We start from the raw sequence: 20,869 nt of genomic DNA, 5'->3' as shown, positions 1-20,869 counted from the left end.
GGGTTCTGTTCAGCAGGTGGTAGGATTTCCACAAGTTGCTTAGCACTCCACTAAACTTCTGCCCGAAGAGGCAAATGTAGAGCGTTGGCATCTAGTTCACTTTGTTAATCAATTTAAAAAACATCCACTATGTGCATGAGTTGCTTTAGCTATTGTAATGAACTACTAGAGAATACCCCTGTCTTTTAGTGGATGGAATCAGAACTGTTCCATTGTGTCATAGGCCCAATACTGCCCAGAGCTTTCAGAGATTCTCATTTAGCTCAAATGGGAGGAGTAGCCTGTGTTTTTTGGACCAGGAGAATCTGAGTTCTGTCCCCTTGAAGCTCCAAGTAGCCATGGAGACAGCTGTGAAGTTCTTGGGTGGCTATGGATTTGTTACAAAGATTGCAGCTTTTTTAAATGGGACTTTTTATAAATCAAATCCAGATTTGGGATACTTATTGCAGCTGTAGAATGCTACATACAGGCTTCCCGTTCTACCCCACCTTCTGAAACTTGGAGTCTGTAGAGCTACCTCCCTTTGAAAGCCCTATATGGAGGATGGTAATGACCACCTCTGGGCTTGGGTATCTTCTATGAGTCTTCCGTTGACTTGAAGAGGGTAGAGAAGAGGCTGATTAGCAGCCAGGCTGCTACAAGAAATAGGCCATGTAGTCTTAAAGTTCTGGCAGTTCACTTATGAAAAAGTATAGAGAAGGGACTTCATGTACAGATTAGAGAAGAACTCTTTACAATTAATTGAGTATTATCATTTGGTAAGTAGCACCTCTGGATCTGATCATCAGTGAATTTGTAGTCCCACCAAATTTCTCTGCTGAACACTTTTCCTAGTGCATGCTCTATAGTTTCTATGTATCTGCAGAATTTTCACTGCTTAATAGAGCCATAAGTGTATATATTCCCAATAGCTTGAAAAGTTGCCTTAGTGGATTCAGCATTATCAGTATGCAAAGTGAAGTTAGCCCTCCTCGATATAGCTCTTAACTAAAACCTACATTTCAGCTAATAAGTAGCTTTAAAAGAAAATACTCAGAATAAATGTATGCTTTAATGGGGTATTTAGATCTGTTTAAGACCAAATTTTCAGAACATTGCAGCCATAATGTGATGTGTGCAGTTTCTGCTATTGCACATGCAGGTGAATTTTTAGATAGCTAACTGGCCATTTGCACATGCACTGCAATTGCTCATTTGTGGTAATGACATAAATTTTGCCTCTGTACTTTAATTTAGGCTTTAAATGCAACTGAGTTTTACCTGGAGAGAATTAAGGTATTTTAGGTACCTTGTTTAAAGGAAGATTAGAAGAGATGGGTTTATATCATAAACTTTTTTTATAAATACCATGAGAATTAAGTATTTTATTTTACTTTTTCCAATATTGCACCCACATTTGATACCTAATCTGCTGCTGTGTTGGTATTGTTCTATAATAGGAATGGTGGTGTTTCCACATAGACCATATATTTACTAATGGAAACGTTTCCTTAGGATTGGGCTAAACCAGGTCCGTATGATCAGCCTATGGTGAACACCTTGCAACGCCGCAAAGAGAAACGTGAACCAGACCCTAATGGAGGAGCCCCAAGTGGACCATCTGTGCCCACTGAGGAGGCCCAGAGACCTCGGCGTATGACTGTGTCAGCTACCACAAGGGTGATGCTCTAATTTTTACTAAGGAGCTCGGTGCAGAGGGGACGTATTTGTTAGCTCTTGCAAACATTTTAGTTCAAGTGCTTTCTGTGGGTACAACCCTTTTTATAAAGACAGAATGTTTAAGGCATGGGCATAATCTTTAGAATTCATAAATATGCATCAACGAAGGATACACTGTTCAGAATGTTGGCACTTGTGGAACTATGATGTAAGAAGAAACACCTATTTCTCTCTCTTTTTTTTTTTTTTTAAATGGTGACTATTTAGAAATAATCCTGTTGGGTTGTGGGTGACTCAGGTTGAGGTGGGAAAGGTTACAACAGTGACAGGACCAAACTTGGTGCGGACTCGGAAGTATTGTCCCGACGGAATCAGACATAAATCTAATGAGCTGCTTTCCTGTGTGTAACTAGCAGGGAGAGGAGATAGAAGCATGCGAGGAGCTAGCTCTCGCTCTGACAAGAGGTCTGCAGCTGGACACCCAGAGAAGCAGCAGAGATTCCTTGCAGTGCTCCAGTGGCTACAGCACTCAGACGACCACACCGTGCTGCTCGGAGGACACTATCCCGTCACAAGGTACACAGATCTAAGCTGCTGCACTTCTTGACCATTCCAAACGAAGGCCATCACAGCCCCTAACTTCTCACTGCTAATGGATTTGAAGTCAGGAAATGTTGCTCTCTTCTGGTTAGTGATGGGAGAAGAGTGAAGCTAACATTACCATGCTGATGGCTTGTTCAGGCTTAAGTGTGAGCAGTATATTAACAAATTTCATCTTGTAAGCTTCTGAGCCTGGTCTCCCTTAAACAGCAAATAAGGACAACATTCACTCCGCTGGAGTGATGCCTGCACAACACCTTATGCACTAACTAAAGACTTCTCAGAGGTTTGAGGAACTGTGTAGGGGAGAATTTCATCTTAAGTATCGTACCATTTTTATAGTAAATCTGATTGATCTTTTATGGGTTTTATTTAATAATGTTCTGCATGATTTGTCTCACTGACTGTGTAGCCTTTTGGGTGGGCCTGTGTTGTCCAATCCATGAACTTTGCTCAGTAGCTGTCTAGTTCTGGTTTCTTCATTCTGTGAGCTTTTTTGAACATAGGTCAGAATTGTAGTAACTTTAACTGAAAAATAGATTTGCTGAAAGTTTATTTGGGGATACGTGACAAATTGCATTCAGGATTTATTTTTAATTCAGCTTCAGAAGAAGCAACCCAGCTAAGAGGGAGTGAGCTGGCTTCTATTTTTTGTGCACCGCTAAAATTGTTTACTAATTTTGAATCCATTACACCTGTGTAAGTCCATTAAAGATAATAAGGATTGGGTAGTTATAACTGAAGGTCTAATTTGGCATAACCTCTGACTTCTAGTGTGTGAGAAGGAGGATTAACACTCAGAGCTCAGGCTGAGTTTGAAGGGCTGGCCATTAGAAAGTATTTTTACCCATAAGTCGAGCATATCTGATGCAGAAATCATTGAGAGACAGCAAATGTGCACCTCCACAATGCAAGTTTTAGAACTGCCTTTTAGACCAGGGCTGCACTTCCATCATCATTGACAAATTCAAAATATTGGGACGTGGCTAACAGGACAGAGTAGTCAGTGGTTTTAAAAGTTGGGTTCTTTATGGTTGGCACCCACATTTCTTAGACACTTGAGTAAGTGATCTGATTTTTTCAGAGGTGCTGAGCACCCATAACTCTCATTAACTTCAATGAGAGATGTAAGTGCTTATCATCCCTCAAATCAGGCTACTTGGGCGCTTAACATTAGACATTTAGCTTTGAAAATTGTGACCATAGTATCTTAGGCTTGTTCATCTTTTGGGTGCATGCACATGCTGATAAAGTGTGTCTTTTGCAAATATTAATAGATACTGACTTCAAACTTAGTACTGTTATACACTTACTTTAGACTCACTAACCTGATTCAGCTGTTTGCTCCAGCTTGTTTCTAACGGTATCCTTTGGCGTCAGTTTCAGATTATGATTATTTCTCTGTGAGTGCTGATCAGGAGACAGAACAACAAGAATTTGACAAATCCTCAACCATTCCAAGAAACAGTGACATCAGCCAGTCCTACCGCAGAATGTTTCAGGCCAAGCGTCCTGCTTCTACGGCAGGCCTGCCAACGACGCTTGGACCTGTAATAGTTACACCCGGTGTTGCAACCATCAGACGGACCCCTTCCACCAAACCTTCGGTCAGACGAGGTACCATAGGGGGGGGTCCTATTCCAATCAAAACTCCAGTAATTCCTGTCAAAACGCCAACTGTACCAGATGTACTAGGGGGACTGCCAGGCATCCTGGGTGGGGCAGAAGAATGTGCTGAGCAGAGTCCTGAGTCTGAATCAGCAGGCGACGGTGGGCAAGGAGTCAACAGTATGCTTTCTTCCTTGTGGAGCGGGCAAGCATCTGTCAACCCTCCACCACCAAGCCAGAAGCTGAATACCCCAGATGAGCAGAGACAAGCAGTCCCTGAAAGTGAGGGAGAAGAAAGCGAAAGGGATAGCTCAAGCACCCTTGCCCCCCCATGCCAGCCAAAATGTGACCCAGGAGACCTGAGCCCTGGAGATGCCCCACAAGGCGAAGACATGCTGAACGCCATTCGCCGTGGTGTCAAACTGAAGAAAACTACCACAAATGATCGCTCGGCACCTCGTATTTTGTAGACAGGAGAGTGCTGCCAGAGTTCTAGTCACTGAGAATGAACTGTGATGAAACCTTATTTGTCTCTATCCATTCCAATCTATAATCAAAAGCTTTTGTAGGAAACTCAGTAATAGACCGTTTTGAAGGTACTATAAAGGGGAAAACAAGATGAAAGCGCATAGTAACAGACATTTTCACTAGTGTTTTAATTTGTAAATATCAATGATTTTGTTTCTGCACGTTTTTGATCTAAGACCCCCTTTTAATTTTTTCTGAAGGTGCCAAATCCCGTTTAACTTTTGTATAACTCTTTGTAAAGTTTTAAATACGCAAGAGGGAAAAAAAAATTAAGTAGTTAACTTTGGCAAGGAGATTTACTGCATTTGGCTTTTTTGCAGGTTTTTGTAGAGCACCTTGTAATAGTGAGGTTTAAAAGAAATGATACTTCTGTGTATAAATGAACCAGTAAGGAATAGATACTCATTTAAGTATAATGATTTTGTTTGTCTGTTTGAAAAGCAGGAATAACAATTGATAATAAAAGCAATATAATGCAAGAAAGAAACCTGCAATTGGTAGAGTATTGGGGGATAATTGGGGGAGGGAAATGCCATCAAAATAGATGCTGTTGCACAAGAGTAGCCTAGTAGGATTAAGTGCTAGTAGCTTCACAGTAAGTGCATCCGAATAAGCCATATTGGATTGCGGTGTTTGTTTCTGTAGCGTGTTTAAGACTTTAGTTTTCTCCCCCCACTTTCTTCTAGACTGCACAGCAACAACTTTCAGTCATATGCATGCCACCTGAACTGTGTAGGCTTAGCTGTCCTCCATTACTTTCCATTTTGCTCATCCTTTCATCGAATACAAACAAGTTCAAGAGGCTTAAGGCAGTTACAAATGTGAAAACGTTTTAAAAATGATAGCAGGGAGTTCTTAGATATATCAAAATGCCTTTTAGTGACTGAGCCCAGCAGGCTGGGCACCCCGAAAAGCCCAAATATTTTGAGAAAATACTTAATGATTTGACCACAGTCACCAGCTCAAGATCTAGTAAATTGCAAATATATTTCATTTCCAATTCAGGGGCTTGTTTTTCTTACCGTCTTTTAAATGGCAGTTGATTGGCTTTTACTAAATACGGAAAAATAGGGGGGTGGGCGAAAGATTTGTATTTAATGTCACTTCTCTGAGACTGACCACTCTGTTCCCTTTTTTGTATTCTAGGTAATGTATTTTTGGAATGTTGTTGATAGAATTATAGATCAGATGGATTTTTTTCTTAAAGTAAAATTAAGTTATGACTGCAGTACCCATCTCCTGAAGCCAATAGAAATGTGCACAACTTGGAGTGCCGCAAGTGTTCTGTTCAAACAGTCTAAAAGAGTACAACCTGCCTATCTTCATCAACCCCAAAAGTGAGATAGGTACCAGGCTTGTACATTTGTGACTGTTAAAATACACCAAAAAAAAAAAAAAAAAGTAAGGGGCTAGTTTCCACCAAACACTGCAGATTTCTGTTGGCTTTTGTCTTGCCTACATAACCTCTTATGCTTTAATACATAACTGCATTGGATGTGAGACTTCTTGTAACTGAATAGTCACTCTGTTCTATATAATATTTACACTGCTGTGGTTGCTTAACATTTTTATATTATGGCTTTAAAGCAAAAAGGCATGATTCTTAAAATATATGAAACCTTCCTTTCTTTGAAAAACAAGCTCCTTATTACCGAATATAATAAACAGTAGTGCCTGTGGTGGAGCCCACCGATCTTGACAAAGTAGCTGATGCATTGTGCAAATGATGCTTTGAGATGGTTTTTGCTTAAAAAAAACTGTTAGGAAATAATCTCAATAGTTAAAAGTGTTATTTAAACCTTTGAAATAAATGGATGTAACTGTACCGAAGTACAGCTTTTCACTTGTTTAGTTCTTAAACGTAAGTATAATCTCGGTAAATGTAATATAAAATGTTGCCAAATTCAATGTAGAAAGAATGTGACAAAACACTTTGGATAGTTCTATTGTTTGTGTTTTTGCATATTGTAAAAGCAGTGTCACAGCTAAAAAATAAAAAGTTTCTAATGGTAAATTATTGTGGTTTAGTTGCTAGTTTGTACTGAGAGTTGACCTCTCCTTGTGCAGTTTTTTGTTCTAAACTGGTATAAATAATTGCTGTAACTGTGGGTCTCCCTTCTACATTGTAATGATTGCTTCAGCCTACATTATAAATAAAGAACTGATGGAAAATGCGTGTTTTTCCATTCTTAAAAACGACTCTGTCCTTTCAAGGCTTTGGATGTAGATGTTTTCCTTTGTCTAATTCCTTTAAAAAAAATATAAAACACAGAACATGCAAATCATACCTGAACTCCAAGCATCTGAATCATGCATGTAGGTAAACAGAAGGTAAACAAAATAAGGACTCTTGGAGATTATATTTTTGTTCAGTTGTTTTTTCCTGGGGTGTTTGGAGAGGTGGCCTGAGGTTCGAGGAGAAAGATACAATGTCCTTAATGCCAAACAATTATATTTCCCTGCCCCGGCCTGCACTATTACTTGTAGAGTTCTTTGTTTCCTGGACAATACTGTGCTTTCAGTGTATCTGTTCTCCGGGTGGACTGCAGTTATTCTTTTGCCTTAGGACGAAGATTTCTGCTGTTGATGCTGCTTGTGTTCTAATAAATATATTAGTCAGTATCAAGCATAACAGTAAGTGCTATCTTCCATATATCTCTGACTGATGTCTGCTCTCAGATCTGGTGCCTGTCCTAAAGACAAAGGTAGGATGGGAAGGAATTGTTTTAAAACTACCATGCAGTGACCTAATTTACCTGCTGCTGAAACAGACAAATGAAAACTTTAGGACATGAATTTTCATTAAAACGTGAAAGGGAAACTCAAGGTGGTTGAGCTAAATATATGTTGTGCCTTTAAAAGCAGTACACCTCTACCCTAATATAATGCGACCCAATATAACACGAATTCGGATATAACGCGGTAAAGCAGTGCTCCGGCAGATCAAAGCAAGTTCGATATAACGTGGTTTCACCTATAACGCGGTAAGATTTTTTGGCTCCCGAGGACAGCGTTATATAGGGATAGAAGTGTATATTTGCATACCCTCTGCACTTTCTACTGCCATAATTTATTTCATAAGTGCACGGTGCTGCTAGGCAAACCTATATAACCTTGAGGCACTTTCCTAATGGTTCTCCAGTGTGTCTGTCAGCTTTGACCCTGTGTGCAAACATTTGAAAGAAGTATTCTCCTAGAGAACATCAGACATAGGGCCATCAGATCTGACAGCCACTGAAGTCAATGGAAAGATTCTCACTGGTTTCAGTGAGCAATGGATTGGCTCTTTAATGCTAGTTGTAAACACAGAGACTTCAGACAAGTGGAACAAAAAGGGTATTTTGATTTATTTGTCCCCAAAAGGTCACAATAGGCAACAACTTGGATCTGTTTAGTGTTTATATTGGAGGTAGGAGTTGAGTTGACAAACAGCACAAGAATCATGGGAGGTTTAAAAAAAAAATGGATTGTGTCCATTTTAAAGAAAAAGAATCCCAAAATTCTATGTAATTAGTTGCTAAAACAAAGGAGCTGTTGGAACTTGTTTATGGAAAACAACTCAAACTATCCTGATTTTTGGCTTTTTTAGATTACAAGTTTAGTTGATAAAGGCAATAGTGCTGATGTAATATATTTAAGACTTCTGTAAGACATTTGACTTGGTACCACATGATACTGATTAAGAAGTTGAAATAATGCAAAATCAACATGGTACATATTAAATGGCTTAAAAACAGGTCTTAAAATGTAACTATAAATGGGGAATCATTGAGCAGGTATGTTTCTGGTGGGGTCGTGCAGGGATTGGTTCCTGGACCTATGCTATTCAACATTTTTATCAATGACCTGGAAGAAAACAATCATCACTGATGAAGTATGCGGGTGACACACAAATTGGGGTGGTGGGAAATAATTAAGATGATGAAGTGATCTGGAATGTTTGATAAGCTGGGCACAAGCAAATGTGTTTTTAATACCACCTAATGTAAATGTATACGTCTAGGATCAAAGAATATAGGCCTTTCTTATAGGATGGGAGACTCTTGAAAGAACTTTGTGCTTCTGGTGGCTAATCAGGTGAACATTAGTTCCCAGTGCAAACCAGGTGGCCAAAAGAGCTAATGCAATCCTTGGATGTATAAACCGCATCTCAAGTAGGAGTAGGGAGGTTATATTACCTCTGTAGTTAGCACTAGTGGAACTGCAATTGCAATACTGTACCCAGTTGTGGTGTCCACAATTCAAAAGTTAATAAATGTTAATAAAGCACTGGAACAACTTACATGGTGGTCATGGTGGATTCTCCATCACTGGCCATTTTAAAATAAGGATTGCATATTTTTTCTAAAAGAACTGTTCTAATTCAAACAGGAATAAATCATGTGAGTCCAATGGCCTGTGTTATGCAGGAGTCAGATTAGATAATCACAATGGTCTCTTCTGACCCTGGAATGTATGATTTTGGACTGGGCTAACTTCCAAAATTTTGCTGCAATTATTAGAGCTGCTGTGCTACAAAGAACCTAGCTCTGGCAGAGAGTGGTTTACAAATGCATGAGTAAAGGAGGCTTAGATGGGACTCCTGTTACGAACAAGTCATCTCTACGACAGCCCTGTCAGTGAGAGCCACCTCCTCCCTCAGCCCAAGACATAGCAGGGAACTGCACCAGAGGCTAAAGGGGGAAGAGGAACATCCTGTGTATGTGCAGAACAGTTCTGTGCTAAAGATCAGGGGTCATATGTAAGAGAGAGTTGTGCTCACGTTGGCGAGGCGTGCTGGAATGTGCTACAGACCACCTGCTGGAGGGAGAAGGCCCTGTTCTGTCGAAGATGAGTAATCTTCAGGAGGGTGTGCCACAGAAAAGCTAAAATGTATATGAATTTCAAAGGCAGATAAGTCAATCTTAGTTAAGTAGTGCCAATGTATTCTAAGTCTAAGGGAGGCATTGTGGCTCAGTGGATAAAGCCTGGTGCTGCAGTCAGGAGACCCAGCTTCTGGAGAAAGGCATAACCCAGTCAACAGCTGGAAGTTAAAGCCATGTACATTTATATTATAAATGCCACTTTATCAATGAGGGTGATTAACCATTAGAACAAACTAATAAAGCAAGTGGTGGATCCTCCATCTCTTGAAATCTTCAAGATAGGAGGCCTTTCTGGAAAATATGCTTTAGTCAAACAATTATAGGACTCAATAGTGGGATAACTGGAGGAAATTCTGTGGCCTGTGATATAGAGGAGGTTGGACAAGATGGTCTGGTCTGGCCTTAAAGTCTATGAATGTCTGACTGTGGAGATTAGAGAGACAAAGTGGGGTAATATCTTGAGGCATACAATTATATTGCATGCAAAGAGTGTGGAGATGACATTTCAGTTCATTGGTAAAGTACTAAATGAAGAGTTAAATTACTTGGACTATTTCCCCACGAGTTTGTTGCTCTTACACAAGCTCCATTTTTGTGTGCTTTGATAGAACTATGATTGGGTGACGCCTGCAATGTAAAAAGAGAATAAAGTTGCAATCAGCTTTATTCTCCTCTCCAAACTTGTGCACCCTGGTTAGAACTCACACCCCTCATTTCTCCCCTGCAACACCAGCCTAACTGAGAACAAGAGGGGCTATACTAGAAGCTACTGCTCTCTAAAGGTGGCACTGTTAGATACTGACTTACCTCCATCTTCCTAGACCAGTTTGGTGAGAATATCTTCAGTACCAGAGCTGGACCAACCTTCTGTCCTTTACCATGATTGCAGCAAACAGTGGTAAAGGATGTAAGTAGTGATTAAACAATTTTGGTCTATGACCCAGCCACAGAGCACTGGAATTATGTCCCAGGCTGCTAGGGTGATGCCTTATGTTTCTGGTGGATGTACAGACTGTGCCCTAGAAGGCATAATGCTTTTAGGGCAGTCTAAAACAGTATCCGCTTTCTGCAGAAATGTCTACCTCAAACATGTCCAAATTCTCCAACCAGCTCCAGCTACAACCCATTTTCCATGATCACATGTTGCAAAACACCAGTCGAGAGTTTCTGGATTCGATTGCATTCACTATCTAGATGCTAAGACAACATGCACATGAAGATTTTAATTTCTCCCATTAACTTGTGAGGAGCTGGTTTTATAGAGAGAGACAGACTTCTGCCTTCTGGGCACCTGATGCTCCATGATCTCTTGCAACTGGATTTTCCTCAGAGTCCTAACACCTTTTTTGAAACTCCTCTCTCTAGTTTAATGAATAGTGCCAGCAGGTGGAGCTATTCAGAAAACATACAGTCTCACTCTCTGCTCCAAGGAGCAGGACTAGGGCTGTGTCTCCAGGGAGGCATGTTTTCCATTGAGAGCTTTAGTAAGTTCTTGTTATGGTCAGTATCTTGAACCCCTCACTCTTCCCCCTCCGATGGGCAGTCCTGATGCCTACAGGCGTCAACACCACTACCACGTTAATGCCTGCACCCCACACCTAGCTCAGATGCCTCATATTTGATAGTATTAGTTGTTACTATTTCATTAGGATAGCCTGAGAGCTCTGTCCTGTAAGCCTGTTCTCTCAATTCTTTCACATCTGCTTTACTGCAGCATGGCTCTGCCTGCCACTCTCCTGCCATATTGCCAGCCCGCTGGTGGTGGTGAACCCTGTATTCCCCTCGCACGTGGCCTAGGCCAGTGTTATTTTACCACAGCTGTCCCCCACGCCATATTATTACTCCTGGGGGAATGCTGTACCACCGTGCACATGCAGAATTCATGTCCCCTACAGATTTTTCTTTCCCCCACTGCAGAATAATGCATTCTGCTGGGGAGGTGCTGCAATTACATGTTTTTCCCACCTGAGGCTGCTGTCTCAGGGCCAAAGCAGCCAGCCACCAGTACAGGTGAGGAGATATGGACTATGAGGAGGATGGACAGTGTGGGGCACTGGGGTGGGGTGGGGGGTTCAGAAGGGCTAGTGGCTGGAACAGACTAGGGTGGGGGCACAGGACCTAATGGAGTGACAGCATTGAGCCAGGGGCTGAATGGGAGTGGAGGGTGCAGGGATACATGGGGATGGAGGGGCTGAGTAGGGATGTGGGTCACAATGGGACAGGAGGTGCCTGAGTGAGTGCAGTGACAGATGGCGGGAGGAACACATGGGACCGGCAGTGGTGCATGACTGAATGGGAGAGACTAGGGGTGAGCTAGGATCTGCATGGGGGAGGCTCCCCAACTTGTTAAAAATCTGCCCACCAAAAAAAAAAACAAAAAAAACCCACCACCTGTTCCATACTTTTCCCACACCTAACAATCCTCCATGCTCACTATCAGTTCCCTCTCCCTCACCTCCTCTGTTACCCCTGACCTCCCCCAAGCTTTTGCACTGATTGTGAGAAATGTGTTTGTACTGTAGTTTAAATGAATTACTCAAAGTTCTGTCTTAATATGCTTAGTAAGGAATCTTTTTTGTTGTCTGTTGTTAAACATATTTCAAACTGTCAGTGAGTAAGTTATCATGTTTCAATTATTTTGGTAATATTATGCTTTACAAATAAGATTTAAAATTTCAAAATTTTGTTAAAATTAATTTTTTGGTGTGAATTCCTCCAGGTGTGCCATATGCAGCACAGCATTCTAACCCATACTCCCTCCCCAATATCTTTTCTTACCCGTGCAGCAGAGCAACCTAGCTCATTATGTCAACCTACATGGCCCAAGGGATCACTCACATTTCTGGAATACACAAGTGGGATAAAGCTTTTCTCTTTCATAAGTGCCAAAACAAACTTGCCTACCATTTCACTCAGCCCAGCAGAGACTTTCATTCAAGCAACACTCCCAGCTGTTTAATTGGAGTCAGCGTGCTGAGGCTTTGAGCACTAAACAATTTGAATGGCTGTGATTCTACAGTAACACACAAGCACAAATTACCTACCCAGCATTTTTCCTTCTTTGAAGTGGGCAACTGGTGTTCTGGGAACCCCACCCAGGACATCACCTAATTGACATTAAATTCCTATTAGAGGGGAACTCTTCCCTTACAGAGCATTCCTGCAGAGAGATGAAAATTCTTAAACTTCTGACGAGAGAATCTTTCTTGCTATAAATCTTTCCCAGTTGTTATGTATTAATGAAAGAGTAGCTAAGATAGTATACTGCATGGGAGGAGACTACTCTTAGAAATGAGTAATCAGAATTGATTAGTTTGTTTCCTCTGCTTCAGCAGTTTTCTAGAGATAGTGAGGCAATCAGGTCTCTAAACATGTCCACCTGCTGGTACTACATGGTAATGCTAGAGGGGATTAAGGGAAAAAAGGCTTTGTGCTTGGCAGATGAGGAATTTCTCAGTTGTACTATAACAGAGCACCATGGGCCAGCTTCAGAGAAGGAAGAGTGGTTCTTTAACCCATCAACCTTTTACCCCCACTCAGGGATATTGTAGAGTATGTATTCCTTACAGCACCTGATCTTAAATTGAACTTTGCACCCCCTTGATAATCTGTAGGTTATTCCCTGATAACCAGAAACTTCTATGCTTAAACTCTGTACCATTCACTTTTTTTTTTAAACATCTTAATAAAAATTTTATATCCGCACCATGGACCAGCTTCAGAGAAGGAAAAGTGATTATTTATGCAAAGTATGTTGGTACCACTCCATAAACAAACTTGCATCTAGCATTTGCATTACCTTAGTTCCATTAAGGAACATTTATCTTAATGAATGCAAGAGCATCTAGATTTCCCTGCTGACTAACACATTTACACAGTTTAAGATAAACAAGTCATTTATTCCCAGTGTTTGAAACTAGGACTTTTTCCTTCCACCAGAGGAGACTGCTGCATCAAGCCAAATACTCTTAAAAGGATTCTTTACGGGTTGATTGTTTTTAAGGATCAAATCACTTTTAGTCCATTTAGCCAAATCAGTAGAAGGCTCTCAAGCATTCTAACGTGAAACAAAAATAATGCAACTAGTTTACTAGCGATGCACCCCTAGTTTGCAGTACTACATAAAATTGCTGATAAGCACTTGTCCAAAAATGCATTTGGATAAGTGCTTACACTTTAGTTTAGTCTGTCTTGCCATGTCGTAGTTATTAAGTGCAGTGTCTTAAAGTAAAACAGCAAAAAGAGAAGAGAGCAGGGCTTGTGACCTTTCTTCTGCTTCATTGTATAGAGGCAGCCTGCCCATCTTTTTCTGCTTGTCTTTCACCTTTGAAATTCATATCCTGTCTAGGAGGAAAGACCAATGGAAGAACTAGTGTGAATGATAACACAAGGCATGAGTGAAAGTTCAGTTATTAAGAGGGTTAGAGATTTCTCATCACTGTTGAGAACTTGGCACCTATTTAACTTCAATAAAAGCCTCATTCAGCCATCCTCCAATCAAACTAGGGAAGGCCAGAAATTAACATTTCAGAAGCAGAATTAACGTTTTACAGGAAGAGGTCAGTGTAGAGGGATGCACAGCCTCCAACTAAAATGTTGTGTACTTGGCTGAAAAAAGGCATCTGACCTATAGGCCCCAAATGATTTGTGAAGATACAGATGCCTACACATTACAGTAGAACTCAGATACAAACACCAGACTTACAAACTGACCAGTCAACCACACACCTCATTTGGAACTGCAAGTACACGATCAGACAGAAATGGGGGGGGGGGGAGGGAGCAAATACAATACTGTTAAACTACTAAAAATAAAGGGAAAGTAGCGTATTTCTTCTGCATAGTAAAGTTTCAAAGTTGTATTAAGTCAATGTTCAGCTGTAAACTTTTGAAAGAACCATAATGTTTTGTTCAGAATTATGAACAACCTCCATTCCTGAGGTGTTCATAACTCTGAGGTTCTACTGTACAATAGGTAGTCTTGATGCCAGACTTAAGGTAGCAGCACATCACCGAATCCCATCTAAAGTATATTCATGTTTATTTTAGTTTTATTGTGCATTAAGTACAACAGTGCATGTTAACTGGAATTCCTACTGGTTGTAGAGAACAAACTACTCGAGTTTAATTTGCTTGTTCATGCACGGATTCTTTTATATTGGCGGGTCTCGGGATCTTGTTACATAGTGCCACCACAGAGGTGGCAGATGCCCTTCTTTGCGAGCTGGGGGCAAGGCTTCAGTCTCAGGACCATCAGGCGGAGTTTCATCCTCTAGCTGCTTAACCTAAAACATACAAGAAAACAAACTTCACCCAGTATACTTAAGTCTTGAATCTTGGTTTGTTTCTTTTGGTATTTTGCTTGGTCTCAAATATAGGCCCAGAACAGTTCCTTACATCACAACTATAACCAAATGAACTGATTTCATGAACAGGATAGAGCCAATACAGATAAAATTCCCTCATTTAGGTTGACTGCACTATCTAGGGCTCATTTGCAATTTCAAATGACAAAGCAATATTTTAAACAGAAGCTTATTCCATTATTTGTTACAGTTAATTAGTATCCTCCCTCTGCTTTGGAAGCCTATCAGATACTCTATTAAATATTAGCGACCCAAGCCAGCACCACTTAGTCAATAAGGGTACGTCTATACCCAGCCGCTAGTTCGGCGGCTGGCAATCGAACTTCTGGGTTCGACTTATCGCGTCTTGTCTGGACGCGATAAGTCGAACCCGGAAGTGCTCGCCCTCGACTGTGGTACTCCAGCTAGACGAGAGGAGTACCGCGGAGTCGACGGGGGAGCCGCGGAGTCGACGTTGGAGCCTGCCTGCCGCGTGTGGACCGAGGTAAGATCGAACTAAGGTACTTCGAACTTCAGCTACGTTATTCACGTAGCTGAAGTTGCGTACCTTAGTTCGATTTGGGAGGTTAGTGTAGACCAAGCCTAAGTGTCTTTTCATTGACTTTAAAGGACTTGCTCTAATGTCCTAGCAGGCTAAAACCTTTTTAAACATGAAATAAGTTTTATATGGAGCCAAGAGCCTCAGCTCCCATCTGCTGTTATTTTGAGTTGATCGTTTTTGAAGTTAAGAATGTGACAATTCGTGTTAAGGTCAGCTTCACCACCACTATGTAATTGCATAGTCACAAATCCCCTCCATTTACCTAAACATTAACGTTTGGAAAAACGTCAAGATTTCACCATAATTAGCAACTTTTTTCCCTGCTGAAAACTAAATGGAAAATGGCCCAAGATTGTTCTGAATTCTTTAAAGCATGTTGACAAAATGAGCTTTTCAAAAGCACGTCCCTATTTCTACCTGCAAAAGGTATATTACTGTAATAATAATAATATCAACGAGTTACTGTCCTATTTGTCCCAGTGTGACACTTATAACTTTTAGTGTACCTGGTGCAATACTTAGCCACAACAGGATGACACAAGAATATAATTGCAGCTTTAACTCTGAAATGATCCTTTAGAGTCCTTATGAAGCTGTGTGTCATTAAGATATCTGCATATGGAAAGCTGTCAGTCTAATTAAGACTTCACTAGGGAAATTTAAGTAACATGGTTAAATCAAGTAATCACTTTTCAAGTGTTTCTTGTCACCCAGTTGGAGTCTGGAATATATTAAGTTTGCTTCTTTCAAAGCACAGAGTCATACGCTAACTGAGCTTCACTCTACATTGAAGTAGTACTGACCTCTTTTTCCCAGCTTTCTAACTGCAGCCTCTTCCATTGCTCTCTTTTGGAGAAATAATCAGGATACATTGCCTTCTCAGAAGGATGCCAGAAATCCAAGCACCACTCAGGAGCCTGTCAAAAATCCAGGCACTAGATATGAGAAACTACAGAATATACAGCAACACAGCTTAGGCAATTACATTAATACAACATAGGTAAATGGCCCATAAAGCAAAGCATTACATAATACTATCCAACTCTTATATTAGTACTTTTCAGCAGATCTCAGTGTTTTACAAAGAACGTCAGTATTTTTAAACTCCATTTCACAGAAAGGGAAATGGAGGCACAGTGAGGTGAAGTGGCTTGCCTAAGGTCACCCTTAGGTGGCAGAGATGGAAATAGAACCCAGGCCTCCTGAGTCCCAGTCCAGTATTCTGTTCACTAGGCCTATTACTTTCATTTTTGCCCTTGAAAGAATGAAAATTGCTTATACTATGAGTTAACAGTTACAGAAGAGGTGTAATTTAAAAACTCATGTCCTCCTAAATTTGGGGTTTAGTTACCAGCATTTGTGATGCAAACCAGATGAAGTGATGAAGGCAAAATATAATTATAACACAGTGGTCTAACTTTTACAGTTTACTTCTGCTTGTCTACAAGGGTTTTGTGTAGCTCAGCAATCACATATCCAGAAGATTATGGTACAATCTGAACTCTGAAGTGATGTCTAGTCGAGATGAGGTGGTATATCTGGATTAAAAGGTGATGGATGTGTCTTCTGGGCTCCAAGTAGGACGCACAGAATCCCCCCAGTAGAGAAAGATAAAATCGTAGTTCCAAGTACTACACCTGTCCAAGGCCTCATGAAAATTTTTATATAGTACAAGTTCCTGTTGTAAATATTTCCCTTCTCTTTTGTGGGGCGAAAGATGCATATCATCAAGAGGAGAAAAGGGACTATACAGAGGAAACAATGAAACTGACTAGTGCTATCAAGTGCACAAAGTAAAACAAAAAAGTTAAGAGAAACATTTCTCTACCCCCTTTCAGTTTGTTGTCTTAGGTGTTACTTATCACCAAATAAGCTCTCAGACACAAGTGTCACTTCTAAATTGATGGTGTCCCCTTAAACAGCATATTTGCTGCTATTTGTTTCAATCACTTACTATACAAAGTGCTTTAATCTCAACAATGACAATTTAATCTTCTCCCAGGAAATACACTTTAAGAAAATGGGATTTGAAAAGATGTAAAATGCATCAGACCAGCCAGTTAGCTACATTTACACTGTTCAACCATGATGGAGTCATTAGTGAACCCATTCTAGACTCAGGGTTTTTTTGTACATGCAAAGAAAAAAGTGTTCAGGTTGGAGCCTTGTATGCTTCATCTTCAATCAAATCAGAATTTTGGGAAAAGTAGATAAGCTATTTAAGTTGTAGTTCTTACAACTGAGAACATGGGAAGTACACATTTGTTTCAGTCTCTAGGCACAAAGAATTCAGACACCTTGTACACACTTATCCTTAATTAAAACTAGAATATAGATTTAGCTTTACTTTGTTGGTGTCTTCAATTCTTTATAAATTCTGAATGTACAGAAATAGGCACCACATGTGAACATTGTTAAAGAGTTCTCATGTTAATATTCCTACTCTGGGGTCTGTCTTCCTTACAACACTGGAACATAAATTTAAATGGGATTTTCAGCTCTTGCCAAATCCTTTAACCCACAATCTGGGGACAGACCCCTGCAGCAAAGTGATAGTACACCAAGGGAAGAACAATGAAAGACATGAAGTGAGTCTGTTATGGACCCTTTAAAAAACAAAGAAAAAAAAAACTACACTTAATCAGAGGGTTATAAACTCCACAGCAAACTCCCACTCCCACCCAGCTCTGGCACTTTTTATGAGAGGGGAAAAAAACAAAAAACAAACAAACAAAAACAAAACAACAGTCCCTTCCCAGCCCAGGAACCCTCTGTAGCATCAATACTGATCTAGTAAGCTCACTGCAGCAGTGTCCCTGGAAACTCTACCATCTCTTGAGAGGTGAGGAAGACAGCCATGTCTCCCCTTTTCTGGGCTCTTAGGGCAACTGCTTTTTGAAGTAGCTGTATCCTTTTCGGGCAGCCAGTGCTGTCTATCTAGCCTCATCCCCAGCAATTATTGTTCTACTTGGGATTTAGCCAAAGAGAAAGAAGAAGAGAGACATTTTAAAAAACAATTATGTTGAGATGAATCTTGTCCATTTTTCTTTCATCATAAACAATTCCCATTGTTTTGATTCTGTCATTGTTGACACCACATTGTGGACACATGACCTATGAAGGAAGGCTGAAAGAATTGGGTTTGTTTAGTTTGGAAAAGAGAAGACTGAGAGGGGACATGATAGCAGTTTTCAGGTATCTAAAAGGGTGTCATAAGGAGGAGGGAGAGAACTTGTTCACCTTAGCCTCTAAGGATAGAACCAGAAACAATGGGTTTAAACTGCAGCAAGGGAGGTCTAGGTTGGACATTAGGAAAAAGTTCCTAACTGTCAGGGTGGTTAAACACTGGAACAAATTGCCTAGGGAGGTTGTGGAATCTCCGTCTCTGGAGATATTTAAGAGTAGGTTAGATAAACGTCTATCAGGGATGGTCTAGACAGTATTTGGTCCTGCAATGCGGGCAGGGGACTGGACTTGATGACCTCTCGAGGTCCCTTCCAGTCCTATAATCTATGAATCTATCATCCTCCCTATCGCTCAGGCCCATGCCCTGGGCATCATGGATTCCTTCTCCCTCCATATCATTTCCCAAACTGACTATCTTCTGTGCATACTGTTAAGAATCATTCATCCCTTGCCTTGATTCTTGTAACCTCCCACAACCCACGTCCCTCACAAGTCTGTTCAAGCACAGCTAAGGTGATCTTCCTGATCTTTTGCATTGATCATGTAAACCCAACCCCCTTTGAATCCTTCCATCACAACAAATTCAAGCTTCTTGTTCTTGCTTTCAAGATCTTCCCTTCTTATGTATTTGCTTGTTTATCAGGTTGCCATTCAATTCCCGCTGCCATCATCAGCCTTGATTTCTATTTGTTTCTTTCTTGCTACCCTTTATGCAAGAAACATCCTGCTGGATTTATCTGGAAGACCACTATCCTCTCTGTCAAATCCTATTTACGGATGTAGGAAAGGATGGATCTCGGTTGTACCATACAGAACTATAGTCTTATTGTAATGCATACAAGAAACAAGAAGAGATCAGACAGAGTTCATATAAGAACTTTAACTAGGAGTTTCTTTATTTTTATTTTTTATTAACTTTACCATTCTAAGAACTCTAATGTAAGTCTCTTGGTTTTTCTTAGTGCCCATCATACTGTTGTATCCAAATACCAAACATATCATTAAGATCCACAAAGCATCTTCTGAACATCTACAAACCTAGTTTGTAATATTAGTGAAGGCAATGGGGGACTGAAGTAGCAGAGGTCCCTCAATAGACCAAACTGAAACTAGAGTCCTGACAGACCAGCAATAGAGCAAGATACTATAAACAGTGCTTGAAATTCCTATCTTCCACTCCCAACAGAACAAGAGACAACTTATTAAGACAGAAGAGAACAACATAGGCCAAACATTCCACTGATACTACTATACAGCCTACCTACCTTTTCAGCTTCATATCTCTCATAAGCTGTGCCTCCAGGAGAATCAGGGAAGATGTAAGGTTGAGGATGCTGGTTTGCCCAAAGTTCTTCCTCAGCAGCTTTCAGCAGTTTTGTTGCTTTCACCATATCCCTCTCATTTTTGTGCTCTTCGAACCGCGCTCTCAGCACACAGGCATGGAATCGATAGATGTCCCTATAGATACAAATAATGTGCAACATTTCTAGTGATAAAAATATCAGGGTTGTTTTCTATATTGTTTTCTAGTATGGGAATATTAGAAGTTTCCTCACCACAGACTAAAAGATTTGCCCTTGACCTGTTGAGAATTCACATCATTATCACCATTCTTCATGGAAATCAGGGACAGAAGAGCCTCCTTGAGTCATCTAGTCATTGAATGTCTACAATAGGTTCTCCTTGTATATTGTCTAATCTGAAATGAGTCAAACTCTTTATCTAAGTATAAACAAATTAAGCCCTTTCTGCAGTTCTACCCATCCAGGCACTATCTAGACCAGGCCTGCACAACTCCTAAAGCAGCAAGGGCCATATTACTCCAAAGAAAACAGCTGGGGGCCGTAACCCCCTGAGCGCCGCCAACCCCCCCACCCCCAGCATCGCCCGCCCCACGGAAACAAACCCTCCTTCCCCAGCACCGCCCCATCGAAACAGTAGTATTGAACCTCGGTAATATGATATAGCGGGCCCCTAAGGTAGTATAATTAAGGTAAAAGAAAAATGTCTTTTTGCTAGAAGTAGAAAGTAGAATAAGATCTTCCCCCCACTTTGTAATTAATTGCCCTGTTGAATGAATGAGGTGTGAATGAGGAAGGTGTGGAAGGCAGGCACCTCCAGACAGCTGCAACCCTTGGAGAGGGCAGGGCCAGCTCTAGGATTTTTGCTGACCCAAGCAAAAAAATTTTTGGACGCCTCCCCTTTCTTTTTCGTGCCCCTCTGCCCCTGGCCTCACCCTAACTCCACCCTTCCAAACCCCTTCTCCAAATCCCCAGCACCGCCTCCTCCCCCAGCGTGCCACATTTCACCCCCCCCCTTGCCTCCCCCCGGGCCCGCCCCTTCCTGCTCCCCCTCACCCTAGCTCACCTCTGCTCCACCGGCTCCCCTGAACACGCCGCTGCTCCACTTCTCTGCCCTCCCTCGCCTGAGAGGGAGGGGGGAGAAGCGGAGCGGTGGCACGCCTAGGGGAGCTAGGGCGGGAGGTCGCGGGGGGGGGGGGCGGCCCCGCAGGAAGC

General features: G+C 41.1%; 2 protein-coding genes across 21 annotated transcripts in view; one reads left to right on the top strand and one right to left on the bottom strand.

The window, feature by feature from the left end:
- MTSS1 (MTSS I-BAR domain containing 1) overlaps window positions 1-6,567 on the top strand; it is a 166,594-nt gene extending 160,027 nt beyond the window's left edge. For 17 of the 19 annotated variants that reach the window (XM_034763598.1, XM_034763588.1, XM_034763592.1 and 14 more), the window contains 3 exons: window positions 1,495-1,659; window positions 2,073-2,235; window positions 3,640-6,567. In XM_034763598.1, coding sequence (XP_034619489.1) covers window positions 1,495-1,659; window positions 2,073-2,235; window positions 3,640-4,337 — 1,026 coding nt within the window. In that variant the 3' untranslated portion in view covers window positions 4,338-6,567. The remainder of the gene's footprint in view (window positions 1-1,494; window positions 1,660-2,072; window positions 2,236-3,639) is intronic. The other 2 variants (XM_034763587.1, XM_034763595.1) reach the window with 1 other exon arrangement.
- Window positions 6,568-14,284: 7,717 nt separating this feature from the next.
- Window positions 14,285-20,869, bottom strand: part of NDUFB9 (NADH:ubiquinone oxidoreductase subunit B9) — an 8,440-nt gene continuing 1,855 nt past the window's right edge. Inside the window, exons 1-4 of one of the 2 annotated variants that reach the window (XM_034763585.1) lie at window positions 19,910-20,046; window positions 19,619-19,811; window positions 15,971-16,084; window positions 14,285-14,545 (exon numbers count right to left, since the gene is read on the bottom strand). In XM_034763585.1, the coding sequence (XP_034619476.1) occupies window positions 14,414-14,545; window positions 15,971-16,084; window positions 19,619-19,811; window positions 19,910-19,971 (501 nt within the window). In that variant the 5' untranslated portion in view covers window positions 19,972-20,046 and the 3' untranslated portion in view covers window positions 14,285-14,413. Of the gene's footprint in view, window positions 14,546-15,970; window positions 16,085-19,618; window positions 19,812-19,909; window positions 20,047-20,869 lie in introns of those variants that run through there. The other variant, XM_034763584.1, reaches the window with a different exon arrangement.

The sequence above is a fragment of the Trachemys scripta genome, chromosome 2 (assembly GCF_013100865.1).
Source record: "Trachemys scripta elegans isolate TJP31775 chromosome 2, CAS_Tse_1.0, whole genome shotgun sequence".
NCBI classification, from domain to species: domain Eukaryota; kingdom Metazoa; phylum Chordata; order Testudines; family Emydidae; genus Trachemys; species Trachemys scripta.
This window is presented reverse-complemented; position numbering and strand designations above follow the sequence as displayed.